The sequence below is a fragment of the Dromiciops gliroides genome, chromosome 3 (genome assembly GCF_019393635.1).
Source record: "Dromiciops gliroides isolate mDroGli1 chromosome 3, mDroGli1.pri, whole genome shotgun sequence".
NCBI classification, from domain to species: domain Eukaryota; kingdom Metazoa; phylum Chordata; class Mammalia; order Microbiotheria; family Microbiotheriidae; genus Dromiciops; species Dromiciops gliroides.
In genome coordinates this window covers 536795884-536820797 of record NC_057863.1, presented here as the reverse complement: position 1 = coordinate 536820797, position 24914 = coordinate 536795884, and the positions used below count along the sequence as shown (strand labels likewise).

The window sequence follows — 24914 nt, the reverse complement described above, 5'->3', positions numbered from 1 at the left end:
GGGCAAGTCACTTAACCCTAATTGCCTCACCCCCCCCCCAAAAAAAAAAAACCTATGAAGCATGGGGAGTGGGAAGGTAACTCCAGGCTTCTCACCTACCAGTTAGGGAGTCAGCCACCGTCAGTGAGGTTCTGGTCAGATGGGCACCATCAGTTGGTCTAGCCCTGGAGGTCTTTTGGAAACAAAAGAGGGGATGGTCCTGCCCACTGCTTCTCTCTGTGTGGAGGAACTTAACCATAAGGATAGACTTAGATAAGCTGAGAACCAGGAAGGCCATACAGATTGTGAAGAAGACACCTGAAAAAGGGGTTCAGGCATAGGTAGGGTTAGCAGGAGGACACAGTCCCTCTTCCCCACATTAAAAAAATACATCAAATTTTTGTTGAGAGGCAGCAAAGTTGGCTCTGTGGTAGCCCCAATACTACTAACCAATCAAAGGTGTGCTCACTGAACTCCTGGGTACCTCATCAGACATGTTGACCTTGAACACTGTGTAGCCCACCAGGATGCTGGTCTTGAAAGTGATTCTGGTGCGGCAGTTTGGGGGCAGATAGAAGCTGCCTAAATCCACAATCATGAGGAAAATGCTAGGAATCAACAGATTGACCACATAGGCCAATGGTCGTCTCCGGATCACCACCTGCAAAGGGAAAAGGAATCAAGTAGCATGACTCCCTTCCGGGCTGCCCTTCCTCTATCCTGCCCATCCATGTCCAGGATTATGGAATCAACGGCATGGAGTGGGATAATCCTTTTGACTCAACAATGTTTATTGGTCAAAGGCTTCTCCTTTAACATCACCCTGAGCTCCTAAATTTTTTCAGAGTTTGAAAGTTTCTTTACTTCTCTCTTAAAAATGTGTAAGATAGGGGCAGCTAGGTGGCACAGTGGATAGAGCACTGGCCCTGGAGTCAGGAGTACCTGAGTTCAAATCCGGCTTCAGACACTTAACACTTACTAGCTGTGTGACCCTGGGCAAGTCACTTAACCCCAATTGCCTCACAAGAAAGAAAGAAAGAAAGAAAGAAAGAAAGAAAGAAAGAAAGAAAGAAAGAAAGAAAGAAAGGAAGGAAGGAAGGAAGGAAGGAAGGAAGGAAGGAAGGAAGGAAGGAAGGAAGGAAGGAAGGAAGGAAGGAAGGAAGAAAGAAAGAAAGAAAGAAAGAAAGAAAGAAAGAAAGAAAGAAAGAAAGAAAGAAAGAAAGAAAGAAAGAAAGAAATGTGTAAGACATTATTCCAAGGTTAGGAAAAATAGAAAGTTTCAAATGTCAACATTAAGGATTAGGATTGGGGGAAGGGGGTTTGGATTATATCTATTAGTTCTTCCATATAGGGAATTCCTAATGAGGAAACCATAATTTGTTCCTTGACAACTGTATTGTTGAGGCAGCTAGGCGGCACAGTGGATAAGACAGTGGATTTGGAGTTGGGAAGACCTGTGTTCAAATCCAGCCTCAGATACTTGCTATCTGTATGACCCTGGGCAAATCATTTAACCTCCGTTTGCCTCCGTTTTCTTATTTGTAAAATGGGGATTAATAATAGCACCTACCTCCCAGGGTTATTGTGAGGACCAAATGAGATAATGTTTGTAAAGTGCTTAGCACAGTGCCTGGCTCAAAGTAAGCATCATATAAATGTTAGCTATCCTTGTTATTATTGTCATGTAACTGTCTGCCTCAGTTCCTTATCTCTAATATGGGGATGATAGCACTACCTTCCAGACCTGTTGTCAAGATCAAATGAGATATTTGTAAAGTGCTTTACTAACCTTAAAGTGATATGTAAATGCTAGTTGTTATTATGCTATAATATAATTATTTCATGAACAGCACACTTGAAAATTGTTGATGAATATTTCATGAATTACTTAGTCTCCATAGCTAAAATATAATGTTCTTAAGAACTGAATTGAGAGGCAACAGGGCACAGTAGATAGAACACTGGGTGGGTACCAGGAAAACGTGGGTTTAAATCCTATCTCTTAGATTTAATGGCTGTGTGACCCCAGATTGGTCACTTAACCTCTCTGACTTTAATCTCTTCATCCATAAAATGGGGGAGGTGATGATACCTATAGTACCTACCCATAGTAGAAGTGTTGTGAGACTCAAATGAAGTTTGCTTTGCAAACTTTAAAATGTTCACTATTATTATGTAAATCTTTTTATATTCCCACTGGCACAATGGTAGGCATAAAGTAGATATTCAATAAAAATTTATGGAATTGGAGTTGAATCACAAAGAATTTCCTGGCAAAGAGGATTGTGATGGTTGTTGTTATTTTTGTTAACTATTATTGCATCTCATTTCCTTGTATAAGGATTGAGGGCATTTTAAAAAAGAGGATGGATTTTCATCTTTCTGTGAGGACTTAAGGTAAATCTTTTGAGAAATCAGAGGACTGGATCAGATGACCTCTCACAGTTCCTTTTGGCCGGAAGAGTCTTAAGATTCTGGGCCCGCTACTCATGGAGACGATAGAAGGATATGTTAGAGAATGTCATGATTCTTGGTTTGACCTCTTTCTTTTGTTAGTGTAGAGCCCCTCCAAAATTATAGTGTCTTCTTTGAGAAGTGAGTTCAGAAGGAGGAAAAAACCCTGAACTTGGTGGGTTGGAAGTTAGAACTGAGCTGGGAGAACACTAACAGCAGGAAAAGACTGACTAAATGAGCCCAAGGAGAGAGAAGAGTTCAATGGGTTAGACAGGGACACCACCTCATTGATCAGCCTCATCAGCCATTGGTTCTGGGAGTGCAACTCAGTTCCATGGAGCGAGCTAGACAGTCCAAAATCATTTGGCTGATTGTAGTCTAGTGGTTATTAGGTTTTGTTTTTGTTTTTGTTTTTTAACATTAAACACAATTGGCTATGAATATCTAAAGCAGGAGAGAGAGACATTCACCTCTTTACAATGATTTGGTTAAGTGCAGCCAAGAAAAACGGCAACAAAATTAACTATTTTCAACCTGTACCTCTCCTGTTTATGTCAGCAAGCAGCAGTTCATATTAATGACGGGACATGGGAATAGGGAAAATAGGAAGCTGAGTGGTTCACAAGTATAAAAAGGTTTTCCAAAAACGTCCCACACCTACATTTTTGGGAGATATTAGAACCACAATGGCGTTGGCCAGAGGACTGACCTAATGGGAAGATGGAAATTTTGGAAATGACGGTGAAATCTTGTCAAAGTGGGAATTATATGTGGGGTTTGACAGGATCCAAATGGAGCACTGTTGGAGGGATACAGGATGTAGTTCATTGCTGCCATCCAGACTATCCCTAGAAACAATTCAGGCAGGAGGGAAAGAACCTCTTTGAGAAGCTGGATAGTGGTAAGTGAATGAAGAACAGACCTAGATTTTGCTATAAACTTTTAAATGGAAACCAAGTAACTGTGTATCTGTAGACATGAATCCTAGATCAGATAGATGAAAACCACCATCCTTGGGGATAATATGTTTGGATTGACATTGGGCTGGTATCACTCTCCTTCTTTGGAGGTAGGGGGACTAGACTAAACATCTGGAGGTCCTCTCCAGACCAGAGAGTCTGTGACTGAGCCTACTTTCAGTGAAATGGAAGTATAGAGTGATCTCAAAGGGGAGCTAACTTACTGAGATAAGAGCCTCTGAGAGCCACTTCACTCTCGGACAAAAACAGAGGCAGCATCTAACCTGACCTTGGGATGAGTGGGAAGTGGTACCAAATTTGGCTCAGTGAGAACCTATTCTTCCTGGATCCATCACCACCCAGAGCTCATGATTTCTAATGGACTAAAGGAGCCGGTGCCTTTAAATTCCACAGGAAAGGAAGAGAAAGCACTTTAGTTTCAGTCCGTGTTCGCCATTAGACACCCTTCAGGTGTTAGCAATATTATGCCACAATTTCATTATCCATTAAAGCCAGGTAATAATAAGTACACAAAGGTATTTGGAGCCTATTGATGTTAATGAAAGAGATCAATCTAATTCAGAACGTGTGTGCCGAGAGCTCCTTGGAGATGGAATAGGCCCCAAGGTTAGCCTCTAATTGCCTCCTTGATGGTAGACCCCACCAGTACTTAATTTTGCATGACCGTCTTTATGACATAGTTGGAATTTTGACGCCCAGATTCACGCTCCATACGGAAGCCCATTTCCCTCCCTTCCCATCCCCCTCCCTGACATTCCAATTTTGGAGAGCACTGGGAAAGTTGCTGCAGCTCAGGTAAGTTCCTCTGTGTCCCTAAGCGGGAACACCTTAGATCTGGCCTGTAGGTTAAGCAAGATCCCACTGAGGGGTTCCTTGAAGCTCCTAATATCTCAAAGACTATCTCCTCCTGTATTTCCTCAGGAAGGAAAAATTGATCCCACTGGACAGAGTTTAAGTTTCTGTCAATGTTATTAAGTTCCTCAGCAAACATGTTATCAGCATGCCACAAATATTATGTGATAGCTAGGTCTCTACACCTGCTTGAAGTGACTTTGGAGAAGGTTCTTAAAGTTATGATTAATCCCTTATCACTTGTTGAGGGAGCTAATGGCACCCCAGGATCCGCAGAGAGGAAGAAGCTCTCCGGTTTGATTTGTAAGACATCTTATCTGTGGAGTAACTCAGATCTGCCTTTGGAAGGGAACAAAGGAGTGATACTCTTTCCCCCCTTGACTACTTATTTCACTTTCCAGGCATACCAGATTCCTGCCTGAAAAGCCATAAATCAGAGTGGGATTGTCTGGAGCTGGTTCAGGGCTGAGGGCCCAGAGCTACTCCTTCCTCCATCGAGTTATCTTCTTAAAGACAAAACAAAACAAAATAAACAAAAAATATCTCTGCTATTCAGGAATCAAATGATATCCCTATTGTTTCTAGGAACCAGTACATCCAATAAAATATTGGAGACTATTTTCTCTCCTATGGCTGTTGGAACAGGTCCCAGGCTTCTCAGAGATATCCTTCTTGGAAGAAATATTTGTGCTCTGGGCCCCCTGCCGAAAGTATCCCTGACTTCAAATCGTCATCTGCCCCCTCTCATAAACAATATGTGTCATGGAGCCAGCAGATATGATTGCACCATTAGCTGGGATCTCTCTGGACTTTCAGTGACTTTGATTCAGTGCAAACAGAAGCAGTGTAGAGAAGGACAAAAGGGGCAGCACATTTACAATAGACTGTTGCTCCCCCATCTTCATCCTCATATACCTTCCTGTGTGACAACAGTTGGGGTAGAAGAGGGTGATTAGATTAAAAGGGAAATGGGCCCTTCAGTCCAGGGCTCTGTTTACCTCCCTCCAGCTGGTGGGCCCTTCTCCTTGCAGGATTGTGTGCCATAGAGCTGAGGGTCCTTGTTCTGCTCTGTGGAATAAAGAGAGACTAGGGCCCTGTCTTATAGGCAGTGGGATGCTGAAGTCCCCACTCTGAGGATGTATCTAAATACCTTAGTTATTACATTTTTTCATAAAGGTATGACTGAGTACTTAGTCTGTAAGTACTATGAGTACTGTTGTCTGTGAATTTATTGCAAGATTCAGTGTATACTGGGAATGGTGCAAGAAAGGGGGCATGGGAGATGAAGGGAGACCAGTATTCAGTAATGAATTAACCTCAAGTCTTAATTGAAGTTATAGAGCCTGCAGTTAGCCTACCCATCCACCTCCTTCCCATTCTAGGATCAGAACCACACGTTCCACAAGAATAGACATAATTTATTCCCACCACACCTTAGAAGTTTACTCCCTCACCTGGGAGGGTCCCATCATGGTCTCTGAAGCAAAAAAGCTTCAGGTGAAAAAAAGTTTAGAACAATGTCTGAACTGCTTATTTTTTTTCCTTTCTCCCCATGCCTTGGCAGTGCATACAAAGAGGAAATATGAGAAGGAGGAGATCAGGGGAAGCACCTGTAGGCAGGACTCCCGAGACCCAAAATGGGCATTACTACTTTATTCAAACTCTTTGTGCCTCAGTTTTCTCATCTGAAAAATGGAGGCAATACTCTCCGGACTCTCCACATAGGCACTGAGATAAATTGAGACTGGGGTGAAAGGGTTGGAGGGAAGTACAAGCGATTACCACTTCTGCCGAGGCTCGGTGCCTGTGTATTTCTCAGCGTGCTGGCCCTGTCTCTTGCTTTTGTTTGTCTCCTTCATGCAGTGTAGGTAATGGTGTGTGCATCATTCTCTGGAGCGCTTGATAGGTGACTGTTCCACCTGGCACGTGTTCGTCCTGTGCATTTCCCTTTAATGCTCTCCATTATTCGGGCTGCATTAATAATGTTTGCAGGCTGATATCTTTAAAATTAATGAGGTGTTTACTCTTATCCAAGAAACTCATCAAAATAAAGGCAAGGAAAAGCTTCTTTTTTTCCTTCTTCTAGCTAAAGAGGTGGACAAGTAGGCCCCGATGCAGTCTTTGCTAAGGAGATTGAGGAGGAAATAGAGGCAGGATCTCAAACTTGCTGCTAGCAGGTAGATTGCCATGATCATAACTGACCTCCTGTATTAGGTCATAAGTTCTGTGTGCTCTGTAAATGCTTATGGATAGAATGGAAGTGTATGTGTGATTAAGGAAGAGAGAACATAGATACGGATAAGTAGAGAGTCTCTGGGTTTAATGTGCTCTGCTGAGTATACTTGGAAATCTGTGGGCATTCCTCAGTGACTCAATGCTGCTGAACACTGCTCTAAATCATTGAGGGTACTTTCTCCCTTACAATCTGGATAGTCACTGGAACCAGGAGCTTTCGCAGCTGTTCCCAGATTTAGTTTAAGGTCTGCCTTCTAAGCCTGAAAGGGGCAGTTTCTTGCTGAGTGTATCTTGTGGGCACAGTGACTAGATCCAGTATGCAACACTGTTTACAGCTTCTGGTTTTTTTGGTCAGTTCCATCACCTGTCTTGGCATGGAAATCCACCCACCACTCTCAACAAGCTGTTTTGACACAGAGCCCTGCTGAATGCTAATAGGCTGAAGCTGGCCTTTTCCATGTGGCCATGTATTTTGGGAGGATACCCAAATATAGGAACATAGTGGACTCTGGGGTGGCTAATTTCATGGGATGTGCTAGCAGGCTACATTTTTGTCACAGTACTACCTGAAGCAATAGGTTACAATTCTCCCTCTGACCATCCTCACCTTTCCGTTTCCCCTACTGGGTAAATTTCCATCTTAACGAGTACCCCTTAGTGGTCTATATGAGAACTACAGTCCCTCAACTTAATAAGGTACAATGGTCATCTCTGAGATCTCATAGGGCCATAGGTTTATAGATCTGAAGCTAGGCAAGACCACAGAGGTTATTTAGTCTAATTTCCTCATGTTACAGATGAGGAAACTGAGGCAGGTGAAACGAGCTGCCTATGATCACACAGGTAGTAACTGGAGAGTCAGGATTATAAATAACAAAGGCCCTCTGACACCAAAGATCTCTCCAGTACATCCAGTGCAGCTCTTGTGGTTCTCTGTCAACTGTTCCTTTATAGTATCTATGCGAATCATATGAAATTTACAATTTATGTGGAATGAAGTAATTATTGACTATTTTTTCCAAAAAGGAGTATACTATATATTAGTACTACTTTCAAGGAGATCCTATTTCCCCCATTCATTTTAATGAAGATTTTGAGGAATGTACTAGACAGTTAATTAGTCTATGGTATCTTTGCTCTTGCTAAAGCAGTATTGAAAAGCTTTGAGAATCAAGTGAGTTGATTGATTCATTCATTTCCTCAGTCCAGATTTCCCCTTCTCATACTTATGCGGTCTGAAAAATGTGCTCTCTCAGTCCCTTTGTTTGCATCAACCCAGGCCCTGTGGCTGAAACCTCAGGCTCCAGGATAAAATTGAGACTCAAGTACTTTGCATACCCATAGTGCCTAACCACTCCTTCCAGGGAAAACTTTGAGATTCCTTCCCCCAACATAGAACACAACAGAGAGAAAATGAGCAAACATCAAGAAGAAGGCAATAAAGCACCTACATGAAACTGAATCTGTGCGAAGTCTCCAGCTTCAGTGTGCACGACATGGTAGGTGGAAGGCAAAGACAGGAGTTCCCACTCGCCATCATCCACAAACATGTTTTTGTCTTTCTGAATGTCTTCTGTGCTCCTTAGGAAAGCAAGGTCTAAATCTGCCACTGGAAACAACAGAAACCATTGGTCTTCACAAAGCAGGAGAGGCTTGTCTAGCCTACCCTCTTCTTTATTGCAATCCTTCCTTTCATTGCCATCACTAGTCACGCTGTCATTTGTATTGGACTCCGTATTACATACCCCAAGTTGGGTCTCTCTGTTTTAAATACTGGGTGAAAATAGTCACGAAGGAACAGTGAAGATGAGAACTGGGTCATGTCGTCCATGGGTTAGTGGAGCTGGCACTACAGCTTCTCGATAACCTACCTCTAGAGACAGAAGTTGTATCATCACCCAAATCAGAGGCAATGTAGGCAACCCTAAGGACCTAAGATAGGTGCTCCCAGGCTTGAGTCATAGCAGAGTGAAGGTCATAGAATGTAAACATAGGGATCTAGAGAGGAAAGGTCACCTAGTTCAATGTCATCATTTTATGGATAAGGAAACTGAGGTTGAGAGAGGTTAAGTGGTTTGCCCAAGGTCATATAAGTAGGAAACACCAGAGGCAGGATTTGAACCCAGCTCTTGTGACTCTAGCACCAGTGATCCCCTTCTATATTCTTCATGAAGCCGTCAAGGTAATCTTTCCATAGCACAGGTCTTATCATACCACTCTCCTCCTCTAAAGGCTTTAGTGGCTCCTTGTTGCTTATGGGGAAAAGTACAATCTCCTCAACCAGCACTCCAAGGCCTTCCTTTTCTGGCTCCAATCAGCCTTTCCAATACTCCTATACTTCCCATGGTCCAGCCAAACAGGATTCAAACTCCCTGTTTTCTCCCACATTTCTGCAACTGTGCAGGCAAGCTATCTCCCAGGCTTAGAATGCCCTCTGTCCTTATCTCTACCTGTCAAAATTATTCTCTTCTTCCAAGACTTTTCTCTTCCTTCCAGTTGGAAATACTTCGCTCTCTCCCAAACCTTTGCCACAGCATACATCACTTGGTCCAGACCTCTCCTTTCCCCACATTGCTTTCTACCTTGTGTTACACTTATTTAATATGTGTTATATCCTTTCCACACACCCCACTGCCCAATAAAATGTTAGCTTCCTAAAGACAAGATTGTGTTCTTTTCATCATTCTTCTCTGGGCACCCAGCACGGTGCCTTAAAAGATCGGGTACTTAATAAGCAAGTTGAGTTAAGCTGAATTGAATTCAATTGAATAAGTCAACTAATGACAAAGATAAAGTAAAGCAATGATAGATGTCAGCTGTTTTCACTTTGGCATATGTTCCTTCCATAAGAGCATTTTCCAGGTAGCTGACCCCATCTCTCTGAGATTACCTGTGTGCAGGATGCTATTGAAGGTTAGACTGCAGTTCTGTGTATCAAATGGGAAAGCATATGTCTCCAAACTGCATGCAGAGACCACCTGGATGGGCTTATTGTTCTTAATGGTCCCAGATGAGTTCACATAAACATAGGGAAGATCAGGCGATTTTTCAATGTCCACGCTACATAAAACACAAGAGAACTTGCTGTTGAATGTATGGCCTGGGTTGGTTACACAGTTCTGATTACACTAAGGGAGGGCTCTTCAGTACTGGCCATGACACCTGTGATTGACCTCTATAAAGCAAAAGGAGATGGACATTTCCCTTGGGATGATTCAATACTGGCAGTGGCAATGACATCCTCATGAGTTTTTCTCTGTAGCTCTATTTAAGTGCTAGGTTAGTCACAGAGGGCAATAATTCTATTCATATAGTAACTCAAGCATCCATAATTAAATGTTTATCTCATATTAAGTCAATTCACTATATTTAAATTCCACTTTGATTCTAAAATTCTATTCTCTCTCTCCTGTGTATATATATGACAACATAGCATTGGCTCAAACTGAGAAATAATAATAAGATGACTTAGAATGAAAATAAATAGCCATTGGTCTGAGTATTCTAACCAGTCTATGCCCCATGGAAGTAGGACCAACTCCACATACAATTCATTGATGATGATATCTGGGGCCCAGATGGCACTCAGTGGAAGGGAGATTTCTCCTATTCCATCAAACATACTGGAGTTCCAGGCTAAAAACTCATCATTCCAAATCTGTAAGAAGTCAGAAAAGAAACTTGTCATAACTTAGCATTGCTAAAGAGCAGAGAAGTTTAGATTGCTAACCCCTGGGTACTATCTAGTGATAAAGGAAGTAGATTTTTCCCCTTCCCCTCCAACTCACCACCAGTAATAAAGATGGCCAGCCCTAAACCAGAAATCATAAACATACATTTTAGATGGCATTCAATAAGGTGAGTTTGGCATTTAAGCCCTGGCTAATCACATATCAAACAAGTAAGCACTTATGAAGTGTCTACTGTGTGCCAAGCACCATAGCCAAGAAATACAGATACATAATAAGTGAATGATGTATATTCTTTATTAGGATAATTATATTTTTATACCAGCTCTAGATCAGGATTCCAGCATGAATAAAAGGAAACATACTCATTTACCTCTTGGTACCATACACTAGTCTTTAGTTTTTGATTCTGTGCATCCTGCAGAGTCGAAAAAGAAAGAAACATTTGAATACCACATTAAATCTCAGAACGTCAATAAATCAAAGACCTAGTTCAATGGTATGTCATTTCAGGAGGAAAGAAATCAAGCCTCACCAAGCAATCCTGATTTTTTAAACATCGCCTCTACTCTTCTTGGCTCTCATGAGTTCCCATTTATTATGCACACCTGTCTCTATGAGCTTTACTATCTTATCTGTGACAAAATGGCACTTTGACTGCACTTGACACCCCGAACGAATCACTAGTTTCTTTTCCACTCTAATTAGTTGCTCTGCCATTAATCAGAATGAAGAATAATATATATTCTTAGCCAATCCTAGGCTAAAAATATGAGACTGAGCTTTTATTTGTAATCAAGATATTATTCATAATCTTTCAAAGTATGTTGTTTCAGCTGCTACAGGCAGTTACTCATATTAAGTCACACTATGTATGGATTTTCTTGCTCCTAAAAGAGGCTGAATGGGCTGAACATAAATAAAGTATATTGTGGATGACATGACAAATGTAATTCCCCAAGGCCTGCAATGAGTCAGTGATCATCTTTAAAAACTACTGCCTCTCAATATGGACTCCAGTGAAGAGAATCCTCAAACTGCCAGGCTACTGGGAGTTAGGACAAGAGGAGCAGTAAGGAGGAGGGGGGAAAACAGTCAACAGTCTTGAAAGAGTTTCTAGGGAATGTATGGGTGGAGGACAGATATTTGCACTTAAAGGAATCTTCACATGAACTCATGTCTTCCTTTTGCCTCTCAATTGATAGGCTGTTAATGAAGGCCATCCCTTTAGAGAGAAGAAAATAGGGAAAGAAGAAGAAAATCCAAAGACGAACAAATATGAAATGTAAAGTCCTCTTTTGTACACATTCTAACCTGCTGTTTTCATGTCCCGCTGTTATTTTGTGGTCTGATCTTGGCTCAAAGCCCAGGAACCGTTGAGATAGGCAAGAGCCCAGTCTTCCTTTGTGTTTTCTGTGGTGTTTAGGGCATGCCAGTTCTCAGTAAATAACAAATCATAGCTCTTGTGTTGGTGCTATGAAAGCAATTGGCAATCGGCATTTACTGGTTGTTTTAGTTTTTTTTGTTTTTTACTTTTTCCTGGATTGAGAGCATAAAATCAGTTATGCAGCAGTGTGTTTTTGTCATTGTCCTCCTCCCCAACCCCAACTTCACTAACTGTAGTTGCTATTTGAAGTTAATATTATAACCTGGAAAAACCTGAAGTCCCCTTTGCTATTAAGAAGATGGGAGAGCTATTGCTCAAACCTTTCAGAGGAAAGGGGGGAAAGACAGGGTTTTAAGCATATGTGGAGGTACCCTGCTTTAGCACTGACACAAAGGTCAGTCTGGATGGACCATGTTCCTAGTCTTTCATGGCTGCTATTGAGACAGTCAGGTTTTGGAGACCTCTTCCCTAGCATTATACAATAGGAAAGGATTGAATTCATTGGTAATTCCCAGTGGAACAGCTTGTAGCCACTATAAAGGGTGACTCAGCCAAGACAGACTCAGCTCATGTCCTGGAAGTTGAGATAAGGCCTTTATTAAAGCTCAGGCCAGGTAAGAATAACTCATTATCATGCCCATCAGCTAGGGAATCACGGAATGTCCTTGCACACTTCCCCATGAAAGCACAAGAATGGAGGTTTTAATCCTAGCTCCATTTGGCATTGGAGAACTCCCCAAATAGAGAGAATAAAGTCTAATGCTGTAACCATTGTTGGGAGACCTAGCAGTTAACTTCAGATGCTCTTGAGAATTTTATCCTCAAGGTATTTAAAATTTTAGTCTGTCTCTTGATAGCATCTTATTCATAAGAAATGAACTCTTTATGTCACTTAAATGTACATGCTGACCTTTTTCTCTTCCCCCTTTAATTGAAGTTGGAAAAGTTCCTTCATCAAACCAAAGAGTCCTAAGGATGGGGAGAGGGGCACTTCACTGTGTTGCTTCATTCTCACGATTATTTTATCCATTAGATTCTTGATTGTCTGCAGTGATGGTGCCTTACTTCATTTCTCTCCTTGCCCACTTCTCTGCTCAATTGCTTTTACTTTCCAGGATTTTTCCCTAATGCCTGTCTGAAGGGGGTGGGTAAGCTTCATCTTTCCAACCCCAAAGAACACAATGTCAAAAAAGAGAGTTTGAGGCTAAAACGAAAATCTTTTAGTCAAAGGAAACAAGTTTCTCAATGCCAGCTGGTGAACGTAATTGGTTCTCTGGTGGCATTATTCACAGCTCTTCCCCTGCGTATCTTTTTTTTTTTTTTATTTTCAGATACCTTCCATCTTGCTTGTTAAAAGCAAAGGATATTTCAGAGAATTGGAATTCATTAGTCTTCCTAACAGAGGGAGCCTATTTAGATCTAAATTGGTGGTTAGCAAATATACAGATAATTCCTCCACATTCTTATTTATCTTTCCCAGTTCCGGAGACTATAGAAACAGATGCCTCAACGTCTGGCTGGGAGGCTCTAGTCAATGGACTGGAATACAAAGGTATCTGGGATTCGGAATTGACAAAACTCAATAGAAACAAATTGGAACTCTTCACTGTTGAGTAGATTATCTCTATAATCAGATTTCCCTAAGGTACTCATAATACCCAGATATTCTCAAACAAGACTGTAGTCTTTTATATAAACAAAACAGGAGGCACACCATCACCGTAGAAGTGAGGTACAGGGATGAAAGCTGGGCCATGGGTTCTTCACTCCTAACAAAAGTTATCAGCAGTTCAGCTGTATCCAGCAAGATGCTCTATTTACATTGAGAGTGGCCTTGCCTGAGTGGAGTCTATGGCACAGTATCAAGTATTTTGAAGCTTTAGATAGCATTGATTTCCTGAACCAATAACCTTGGTCTTAGCCTTCCAATGGGCAATGCAGATTTTTCATTATCAGATAAATGAATATGAAAAACTTTTCATAAATCTTAAAATGCTATATAAATGTGAGCTACTATTATTTCAGAACATATTCAGAGTAGCCAAGGGAGACATAAAAACAATAACTGAAACCAACATGGCAATTCTTTGTTGGATCGGTCAATAAGCATTTATTAAATATCTACTATGTGACTGGCACTGTGCTAAGTGCTTGAAATATCCAGAAAGGCAAAAGATACATTTTAATTGAGAGGCGTTAGGATGACTATGACATGGCATTTTTTTTCAAGGGGAGATAAGACATGCAAAAGCATTAGTGAAGTGCTATAGTAGTTCAGATGAGGGAAAGATCACTTTAGTTTGGGCAAGGAGGTAGGGACTGGCGGTGACAGACTTGGGAGGAGATAGCATTTAAAGATTGAACCCTCAAAAGATGGGTAGGAGTGTGAAAGATTGAAGTAAAGGAGAGAAGGGCATTCCAGGCATAGGAAATAACGCTTAACTATACATTTATTAAGTGCCAACTATGTGCAAGGAACTATCCTCTTGGGGATATAAAAGCAAAAAAGAAAGTTCCTGACCTTGAGAAGCTCATATTCACTCTACTGAGGTGATATGACAGGCACACTAACAGATAAGTAAAAATCAAAGATTTCTTTAAGGAGGGAGAAGGCACTAATAACTCAGGGCATAGGGAATGCTTTTCAGAAAAGGTGATGCCTGGGGCAGCTAGGTGGCGCAGTGGATAGAGCACCGGCCCTGGAGTCAGGAGTACCTGAGTTCAAATCTGGCCTCAGACACTTAACACTTACTAGCTGTGTGACCCTGGGCAAGTCACTTAACCCCAATTGCCTCACTTAAAAAAAAAAGTGATGCCAGAGCTGAGCCTGGAAGCAAGATGGAGATTCCAAGGGGCAAGGAAGAGGAGGAAGGTCATTTTAGGCATGGGGCACAGAGGCCATGAGTCAAGAGATAGAATGCTATGCTTAGGGAACCACTAATAAGACCAGGGTTGTGGAAATATAACACACAAGAGGGAATAAAATGAAATAAAAGCTGGAAAGGTAAAGTGGATTCTAACTGTACAAGGCTCTCAGTGTTAGGTTGAGGAGTTTTTATTGTATCTGAGAGGCTAAAGGGCACCACTGAAGGTGTTTGAGCAAGAAAGACTGTGGTACAATCAGACCTGTGTCAGTGGATGGCTCTTTTGACAGCTCTGTAAAGGATGAATAGGGAAGAGGGGATCAGAAGCGGAGATACCAATGAATTATTTCAATAGTCCAAATTAGAAGTCATGATAACACAGGAGCTAAAAGGAATCTTAGAGTTAATCTAGTCCAACTCTCTTGTTTTATAGATAAGGAAAGAGGCTTGGATGGGGTAAAATGACTTTCCCAAAGTTATATAGGTAATAAGAGGGAGGGAATATGCATTTATTAAGCATCTACTATATGCCAGGCTCTATGCTAAGTACTTTACAAATATTATCTCATTCGATTCTCACAAATATGGATATTTTAGTGACTAAAAGTGGGAAGAAAAGAACATTTGTGAAAAGAAAACTGAAAAATCGACTGGAGAAGAGATACAAACTTTCATTAAATGTTGAGGAGAGACACAGGCTGTTTGAGGACCTGAGAGAAAACTGCCCCTCAGCCTCTCTCCCGATCAGCCGGATTCCCAGCAAAACAGCTGCAGCTCCTGCCTATCAGTTTCGACCAGCTCCTGTCAGCACCTGTCTTCTGCTTTCTGTAAACAGCTCCTCCTATCAACAAATATGCCTTCTGTCCCCAATTCCCTCTGGGTTCGGCTTCCTTTCTTGCTCCTATCATCATCTGGTCATCTCCTACCCCTCCTATACCTTCTCCTTCCCCTTCTTCTGGCTTTTAATGCCTCAAATCCAAGCCTCGTCATAAGCAGCTAACCATGTCTAACAAAATATCAGACAACAAAAAAATTCCATCTTTCTGTCAGATGTGACCCCAATAGTCTTCCCATAGTCGCCCCCCAAAGTTTATTGATTTATGGTTTTATCAATTATAAAGGTCAAAATTCTGAAAAAGGTCACATACTGATGGACCACGATGCCTGCAGCCATCATTAACTCAATTAGCACAGTGTCTTCAAATTGGTCCTCTTAGTACATTTACCTAAAGGGGCATTTCTCCCAAGTCCTCAAAGAAATCTCTACTCAAGATTTTATCTGAGAAGCTGTTTCTTTGCAAACTGATTTTGTCATTTTTCCTTACACAAATATTCGGGTTTTGTCCATTACAGTGGCCAAAATGTTCTTATACAAGAGAGGTAATTCTTTAGGTAGAATCTGTGAGACTTTGTGACTGATTGACCATAGGGAATAAGAAAAACAGGAGAGTCAAGGATGTTTCTGAAGTTGCAAACCAGGGTAACTTAGAGAATAGCAGTGCCTTCAGCAGAAATTGAGAAGTTTGGAAGACAGGATGAGTTAGTGAGAAAAGATAATGAATTTCATAATTTGAGATCCTGATGAGATGAAGATGGCTAGCTAGTAGGTAGCTGGCAATGCAAGGTATAGAGCTTGAAAGCATGGTATATGCTTTAATTACAGGAGTGTGCCTGAGTTGGAACATGCTTTCAAGAGTCAATTGGTTTTTTGTTTTGTTTTGTTTTGTTTTGTTTTTTTGGTGAGGCAATTGGGGTTAAGTGACTTGCCCAGAGTCACACAGCTGGTAAGTGTTAAGTGTCTGAGGCTGGATTTGAACTCAGGTCCTCCTGAATCCAGAGCCAGTGCTCTAACCACTGAGCCACCTAGCTGTCCCAAGAGTCAATTATTAAATGTCTAGTGTGAGCATTTATACCTTGGAGATCAGCAAACACTACAAATGCAGGATTTGTTGGGGTCCAACATGAAACAGGATCAATTCTACCTTATCTTAAATAGTATGAGGCTAAAAAAAAGAATAAGGAAACTTCAATGCCTTTGCTATAGAATGTTTTCACTATAGCTCCAGGGCTAGTGACACAGTTCACATGATGTTTCCTTGGTCAAGCATGCTGGTGATCCAGTCCAACCTGTTAAATAATGCAATGATAACCCAGTGACAAAATTTCTAAGTACTAGTATCTCCTTTATATAGTTGAAGAAATGTCCCTGGGAGACCAGGGCTCCAAATTTACACACAGGAAACTGTCTCAAAGGAGTTTAAATTTAGAGCTTGGTTAACATTGGGCCTTTCTTAGAGGGCTATTAGCTGGAATTAAACATCTTTCAGGATCTTCAGTTCACCTATTTTATGCATGAAAAAGAGGCTGGAAAAACCTTTTCCCCTACTATTTTCCCCATGACTGTAGAGGACAGCAACATCCTTCCAGTCCTTGGGCTTACAACCTAGGGAGTCATCCTGGACTCTTTACTATCTCTCACCATCATATCCGAGTTGTTGCTAAGGCTTGTTGATTTCACCTTTGCATCATCTCTCAAATATTCCCCCTTCTCTCCTCTGAAATTGCAACCTCTCTAGTGTAGGCCCTCTTAAACTCACACCTGGGTTATTGCAATAGCCTGCTGTTGAGTGGGCCTGCCTCAAGTCTCTCTCTACTCCAATCTATCCTCCATTCACCTACTAAAGTGATTTTCTTAAAGTGCAGATCTTAACCCCCTAACTCAATAAACTCTAGTGGCTCCCTATTACCTCCAGGATCACTCAAACAATAAACATTTGTAAAATACCTACTATGTGCCAGGTACTGCGCTAAGCACTAAGGATACAAAAAGAAACAAAAACCAGTCCCTTCTCTCAAGGAACTTACATTCTAGTGGGGGAGCCCATATACAAATATATAGGATTATATATATACATGTATATATGTGTTATATATATATATGTGATAAATAGAAAATAACTACCAGAGGGAAGGCATTATAATTAAGAGGGGTTGGGGAAAGCTTTGGTAGAAGATGGGATTTTAGCTAAGACTTCGAAGAAGACAGGTAAGTCAGCAGTAGGGGCGGAGGAGGGAGGACGTTCCAGGCATGGGGGACAGCCTCAGAAAATGCCTGGAGCTGAGAGAAGTCTTATTTGTAGAACAGCCAGAAGGCCAGTGTCGCTGTATTGAAGAGTACTGGGGGGAGTAAAATGTAAGAAGACTGGAGAGGTAGGAGGGGATTAGATTATAAAGAGCTTTGAACACTAGAGAATTTTGTGATTGCTCCAGAAAGCAAGGGAGCCATTGGAGTTTATTGAGTACAGTAGTGACATAGTCAGTCCTGTACTCTAGGAAAATCACTTTACTGGCTGAATGGCATATGAATCGGAGTGGGGAGAGACATGAGGCAGGCAGACCCACCAGCAGGTTACTGCAGTAATCAAGGCAAGAGGTGATGAGGGCCTGCACCAGAGTCGGGGCAGTGTCAGGGGAGAGAAGGGAGCATGTACAAGAGATGTTGCAAAAATAAAATTGGCAGGTCTTCGGAACATCTTGAATATGGGAGGGTGAGAGTGAGGAATTCAGGATGACTCCTATGTTGCAAGTCTGAGAGACTGGAAGGATGGTTTTGCCTTCTACAGTAATAAAGAAGCTGGTAGCAGGTGGGTTTAGCGGAAAGAGTTCTGTTTTGGACATGTTGAATTTAAGATGTCTACTAGATATCCAGTTCCAGATGTCTGAAAGGGAGTTGGAGATATGAGATTGGAGGTCAGCAGAGAGATAGAGGAAAGATAGGATCAAATACAAAAAAACTCTGTTTGGCATTCAATGCCTTTCATAACCTAGCCCTGACCTCTTCAGTTTTCTAATACTTCACTCCCTGGCACATACTCTTTAATCCAGTGACACTGGCCTCATGGATGTTTCAAGAAAAAGATATACCATCTCTTGGTTCCAAGGCATTTTCTCTGGCTGTCCACCATTCCCTCCTCTGCTTGCCTATTGATTTCCCTGATTTCCTTTAAATCGCAATTAAAGTCATCCTCCCCCCCACACACACACACCTTTTTTTTTACTAGAATCCTTCCCCAACCTCTCTTAATTCTAGTCTATCCTCTGGTAATTATTTCTGATTTATTCTGTACATAACTTGCTTTGTATATTTTTGTATTTTTTCATGTTCTCTTACCCATTAAGTGTAAGCTCTGAGACTGTCTTTTGCCTCTTTTTGTATCCCTAGCACTTTGCACAGTGCCAAGCACATAGTAGGTGCTCAATAAATGTTTATTTATTGTTTGAAAAGTACAACTGGTTGACAGCGAGAGAGTTCCATTTCTTTTTTTTTCCCCATTTCTTTTATATGGCATGAAATGTCATTTAAATGGGTTAGGATCTTATTTAAACAGAGTGTAGGAATCTGCATTAAAATTTCTTGGACCAAATATCAATTATACCCCCAAAATCTTATCATAACTTCTAGCATTTAAAATATAAGTTTTGCACCTGTTTTCTTATCAGTTTCAATGCCTAATACTCATCCAATAAGTCAAGACAAGGGTACTTAGACTCAAAGCATAGTGCTTAAAAGCTAGCATGTATCCATTAAAAATATACACACTCATTTTAAAATGATGGATTTGGCAAAATCTCCTTTTAAATTAATCTGAGGCCTGAGTTATGTGGATTGATTTCCCTTTTTATGTTGTAATTGGAAGTCTGCTGTAACTAAAAGCAAAAACAAAACAAAACTCGACAATCTCAGAATCAACTCCCCCCAGCCTTGGGCAGCATCTTAGGTAGGAGCATCTTTAAGTATTAAAACACTTTATTCATTTAATATACATGGAGTATTTCTTTCTTTATTCTTAATTTCAGATGATCACAAATGAATATTCTATGAATTACATTATTATCTAGGTAAATGCTTAAGCATTGGAAAGGAAGGCTATCTCTTGCCTTCATAATTCTTATGAGTTCTATATTGTCTATGGCATATGCTAAAGCTGGGGCTGGTAATAGGCAAAATAGACAAACCCACACACAGAGTGGATGGGGAGGGGTCATGGTAGGGGATATTTTTAATATTACCTTTTGTAAATGTGCATATTTTTAATCTGGAAAGTGCTGCTGCCCATGACATGTAGGTATTTTATTTTGTGATCATTTATGTCATAAGTAATAGGGAAGTCCAGCAATACCACTATTAGGTCTTTTTCCCAAAGAGATCATTAAAAAAGGGAAAAGGACCCACATGTACAAAAATATTTATAGCTGCTCTTTTTGTGGTGGCAAGGAATTGGAAATTGAGGAGATCCCCATCAACTGGGGAATGGCTGAACAAGTCGTAGTATATGAATGTAATGGAATACTATTGTGCTGTAAGAAAAAATGAGCAGGCAGATTTCAGAGAAACCTGGAAGGACTTACATGAACTGATGCTGAATGAGATGAAGCAGAACCAAGAGAAAATTGTACACAGTATCAACAACATTGTGTGTTGATCAACTGTGATAGACTTGACTCTCTCAGCAATACAATGGTCCAAGATAGTTCCAAAGGTCTCATGATGGAAAATGCTCTCCAAATCCAGAAAAAAAGAACTATGGGATCTAGATGCAGATTGAACCATGCTATTTCTATTTTTTTGTTTTTCTTTTTTGAGGTTTTTCCTTTTTGCTCTGATTCTTCTTTCACAGCATGACTAATGCAGAAATATGTTTAATGTGATTTAATGTATATAACCTATATCAGATTTCTTGCTGTCTTGGGGAGGGGGGGGGAGGGAGAAAAATTTGAAACTAGAAATCTTATAAAAACAAATGTTGAAAACTATCTCTACATGTAACTGGAAAATAATAAAATACTTTTTATGGAAAAATAAGTAATAGAGAAGTCTAGAAGCTTTTGGTGGACAACTATTGTTATAATACAACTAATTCTTTTTAGAGATAATTCATATTTGATTAGGTAAGGAGAGCATGTGTAGTTTTCATACCATACCCTAGGTTCACAAAAGTCTAGTCCTAGCCTAGAGAATTTTTTTCATAAAGCATCCTAAATTTGTACTGGTTAATGCTTCTAAGTTGTCTGTTCCTCAGCATCAGTGGAGGCTTTGACTAGGCAGGATTTTAATCCAGAATGCCCACTGACATGTATCTAGTATACCCCACCTTCCATTTCAACTGGAACATTCATTATATGACACCTAACTATGTTCAGGTATGAATAATACAAAGTTTTATAAGGGGCTACCAGATATAAATAAAGGCAAGAGAGGTGGTCCTTACCACATCCAACACAGCATGAACCAACAAATCCAGGTAAACAGTTGTGACCTGAGTCCAGTTTTGAACCGGTCTCACTCCCTTGTGATAGTTCTGTAGCAACTTCCAGGTCAAGTGATGGAGAGTCGAATTGCTGGGATGATGAGTACCTGTGGTTAGGATCCCTGAAAAGAAACCTATGACTATCAGTAAGAGGTAAGAATGGGGGAGAATGGAAGGCACTAGATACAGATATGTGACCATTAATAATAGGTGAGAATAGGAGACACTGGATGCAGATGGGTGATCAGTAAGAGGAGAGAGTGAGGAATGCAGAGTGCTAGACAGAAACTTTCTGAGGGATTTTAATGGTTTAAAGATTTGATTGTGCTCGGTAGAGTTGATATTTTCCCTCTAACTAACATTTTTTGCTTAGCCATTATCTATGATTAGTTATTTTTTTGTGTGTGAGGCAATTGCGGTTAAGTGACTTGCCCAGGATCACACAGCTAGCAAGTGTTAAGTGTCTGAGGCTGGATTTGAACTCAGGTCCTCCTGACTCCAGGGCCGGTGCTCTATCCACTGTGCCACCTAGCTGCCCCTATGATTAGTTATTAGTAAAAATACAAATTCACTGACATTTCTCAGCTATTTGGAGTCTCAAGGTCCCCTACTCAAAGAAAGTTGGTGGCTTAAGTGCCCAGGTGCAAAATCTTATTGCAAAAACAAATGAACCAATTCACCATTTCAAGGGATGTGAACTTTACTCTTATGCCAATGTTTCCTTTTTGCAGGAGGCCAAGGATTAGTAGTTATTGGAAATAAAATTCCTTCTCACCCTTTCAAGGACATAGGTGAAGATTGGCTATACATTGATTGTTGGCACTATCCTGGGTCAGTGACTAGAAAGGGCATCATCTTAGACCCTTCAAAAGCTCCTTTTGGCAAATCTAACTCCTGCTTTTTTCTTTTAAATACTACATTTATCATTATTAGATTTTTATTTCATATTCTATGAATATCATTCAACAAATTAACAAAAATTAGCATGATGAGTGTTACCATAGTCAGGGAGGCAAGCCAATTGAAAAGTAAGAGCAAGAAGGTATAGTTGCTATTAATATCTACAAGGAGGGTATTGGTAACCAACTTATAAAAGCAGAGCTATTCCAGGCCTCTGAGCTGCTATTTCCTATTCTATAATATATAGGTAGGAGGGTAAGCAAGGTAGTTAAGTGAGCCTTCACTATTGCAGAAGAGGGCAGTTCTTGGGAGCCAGAGGTGGGTTTTTTTGTTGTTGTTGTTCAGTTATTTCAGTCATACCTCATTCTTCATGACCCCATTTGGGATTTTCTTGGCAAAGGTACTGGAGTGGTTTACCATTTCCTTCTCCAGCTAATTTTACAGAGGAGAAACTGAGGCAAGCAGGATTAAGTGACTTGTCCAGGGTCACACAGCTAGTATTTGAGGCCAGATTTGAACTCAGGAAGATCAGTCTTCCTCATTCTAAGCCTAGCTCTCTATCCACTGCACCACCTAACCTGCCCTAGGAAGCAGGTTACCTCAGTGATTTTCCCTATACATCTGTGTTATATTCCCCAGTTTTTCAGTGTCTATAGGAAAAGTCTTTTGCATTGGACTGTACTGTAAACTGCTTGAAGTTTTAGATACTGAATATACCAATGAATAGACAGAAATGACTCTATTATAAGCTTAGTAACAGCTATATCCTTGAAGGGCTTCAGACACTTACTGACTGTGTGACCCTGGGCGAGTTACTTAACCCTGTTTGCCACAGTTCCTCATCTGTAAAATGAGCTGGAGATGGAAATAGCAAACCACTCTAGTATCTTTGCCAAGGAAACCCCAAATGGGGTCACAAAGAGTTAGACATGATTGAAAAATGACTGAACTGAACTAAAACATCCTTGAAATCACTTTGCTGTTCTCTTGAATGTCTACGTCTGAGGTCACAGAACCAAGGCAGCTGAAGGTTGTAGGAGCCTGAGAAGTAAAATTAACACTATAAATTCTAGCAATCTTTTATCCCTATAGGATCTGATGGTGCTTATCCATGGGTTACAATTAAAAGGGTGGCTGCTCAGCTTGTGGCACAGCAAAAGGACTCCACATGTGGAGCTGTGAACTGATCCAACCATTCTGGAGAGCAATTTGGAACTATGCCCAAAGGGCTATGGGACTGTTCATACCCTTTGACCCAGTGGTACCACTTCTAGGTCTGTATCCCAAAGAGACCATAGAAAAGGGAAAAGGACCCACATGTACAAAAATATTTATAGCAGCTCTCTTTGTGGTGGCAAAGAATCAGAAATCAAGGGAATGCCCATCAATAGGGAAATGGCTAAACAAGTTGTGGCATATGAATGTAATGGAATACTATTGTGCTATAAGAAATGATGAGCAGGAGGAGTTCAGAGAAACCTGGAAGGACTTACATGAATTGATGCTGACTGAGAGGAGCAGAACCAGGAGAACATTGTACACAGTAACAGCAACATTGTATGATGAACAATGGGGATAGACTCGGCTCTTCTCAGCAATTCAACAATGCAAAACAGTTTCAAAGAACTCATGATAGAAAATGTTCTCAAGATCCAGAAAAAAAGAAATATGAATTATGACTGCAGATTGAATCATACTGCTTCTACTTTTGGACTGTTTTTTCCTTCTTGTTTGAGTTTTTTCCTTTGTGCTCTGAGTCTTCTTTCACAAGATGACTAATGTAGAAATATGTTTGATGTGATTGTACATATACAACCCATATCAGACTGCTTTCTGTCTTGGGGAGGAGAAAAGAAAAATTAGGAACTAAAAATCCTGTGAAAACAAATGTTGAAGACTATCCTTATATGTAACATGTAGCTGAAAAATAATAAAATAAAATTGAAATTGAAAAAAAGGACTCTACATGTGTGACTGTGATAGCTCCATCAGCTCCTACAACTACAATAGAAAAAAGACCAAGGCCTCCCACTGGATTCCGGGCCGTCTCCAGCTGTCCTGCTGGCAGAGTTTCTGGAAGTTTGGAGGCATTCCTTTCAGAAGCAGGATTGAAGTACTCTGACAGGGGAGATGGGACTTTGATAGCTCATTTTTAATGAATTCCCAACTGAGAACCATTTTGGTCTAGGAAGAGGCTGTGCCACTGGAAGAGTTTCAAAAGCACTGTGTAATTTAAGATTCTAAATGTGGATTCTAATGTGTTCCCCCAGTTTGGGGGAAACTGACTAAAAATCACTGATAAAACGAGTTTAGGTTTTTAAGGGTTTATTGGAAAATAGAAAGAAAAAGAATGAGAACAGAATTCTAACAGCCTGGCATTCCTATCTTTCCTCAAATCTCCTGTGAAGTCCTCTCCCGCCACCACCATCAAGTCCGGAAGCCAAAAAAGGCCCGCGCTCTCTGCGCAGGCTCCCTTTCCTCCTTCCTGTCTCCTCCCAGACCATAGCAGGCTTCTCCAGTTGATTGGCTGGTAGACTTGATAGACAGCACCCATGAGCAAACGTCATTTCCTGACGCCAAGGAAAAGCCACAATGCCTCTGAGGCATTTTCCTCATGGTGGAGCTCTCCACAGCAAGTCTCCAGTAGGTGGCGTCATTCCAATCATTACAGCACCTAACAAAGTACTGTTTAGCAGGGCATCCTATTGCTTGGGGATTTGGAAGATACAGCTAAAGACAAAAAGAGGCAGGCTTAAGATCAGACTAAAACTGGCGAAACAGGAGAGCTTCAGTCCTATGAAGCTAGGAGGCAATCAGAGATCTAAGTCCCCAAAGAGGACTTGGTGGTACCAAATTGGTGAGGGCCTCTGCTTCCAGTGTTTTCCCTAATGATCTAGCCTTATGGGGCCAGTGAGTTCAAGACAAGAATCGTAGAAGGCAGGGGAGATCTAGGATTAAGCAAGAAGAAGCCAATTTGAGACTTGTCTCCCAAAACTTCAAATGAAGGGCAGTAAGGAATATCCATAGGGAAAGGGTGCTAGGCATGGAAGTATTGAGACACACGATAAAGACCTTTAGTAACATGGGACAACTCACACTTGAGATGGCAGTTAACCAACAACTAATGGTTTGGGACCAATGAATAAGGGGATAATCTAAGTTCTTTCATATATGAACCAATTCTCCCTAGGTATATAGAGTGAAGCTAGGTTACTACCCCTTTCCAATCCCCAACCAGGGATCTTATGTTAACTGAATTTGGAAAC

The 24914-nt window shown here is 40.9% G+C and overlaps 1 protein-coding gene across 1 annotated transcript in view; it reads right to left on the bottom strand.

The window, feature by feature from the left end:
* Positions 1-24914, bottom strand: part of HTR3B (5-hydroxytryptamine receptor 3B) — a 33464-nt gene that overhangs the window by 2332 nt on the left and 6218 nt on the right. The window contains exons 2-8 of the mRNA XM_043993687.1: positions 20710-20870; positions 10563-10607; positions 10049-10158; positions 9391-9560; positions 7952-8109; positions 430-640; positions 100-297 (exon numbers count right to left, since the gene is read on the bottom strand). Of these exons, the coding sequence (XP_043849622.1) occupies positions 100-297; positions 430-640; positions 7952-8109; positions 9391-9560; positions 10049-10158; positions 10563-10607; positions 20710-20870 (1053 nt within the window). The remainder of the gene's footprint in view (positions 1-99; positions 298-429; positions 641-7951; positions 8110-9390; positions 9561-10048; positions 10159-10562; positions 10608-20709; positions 20871-24914) is intronic.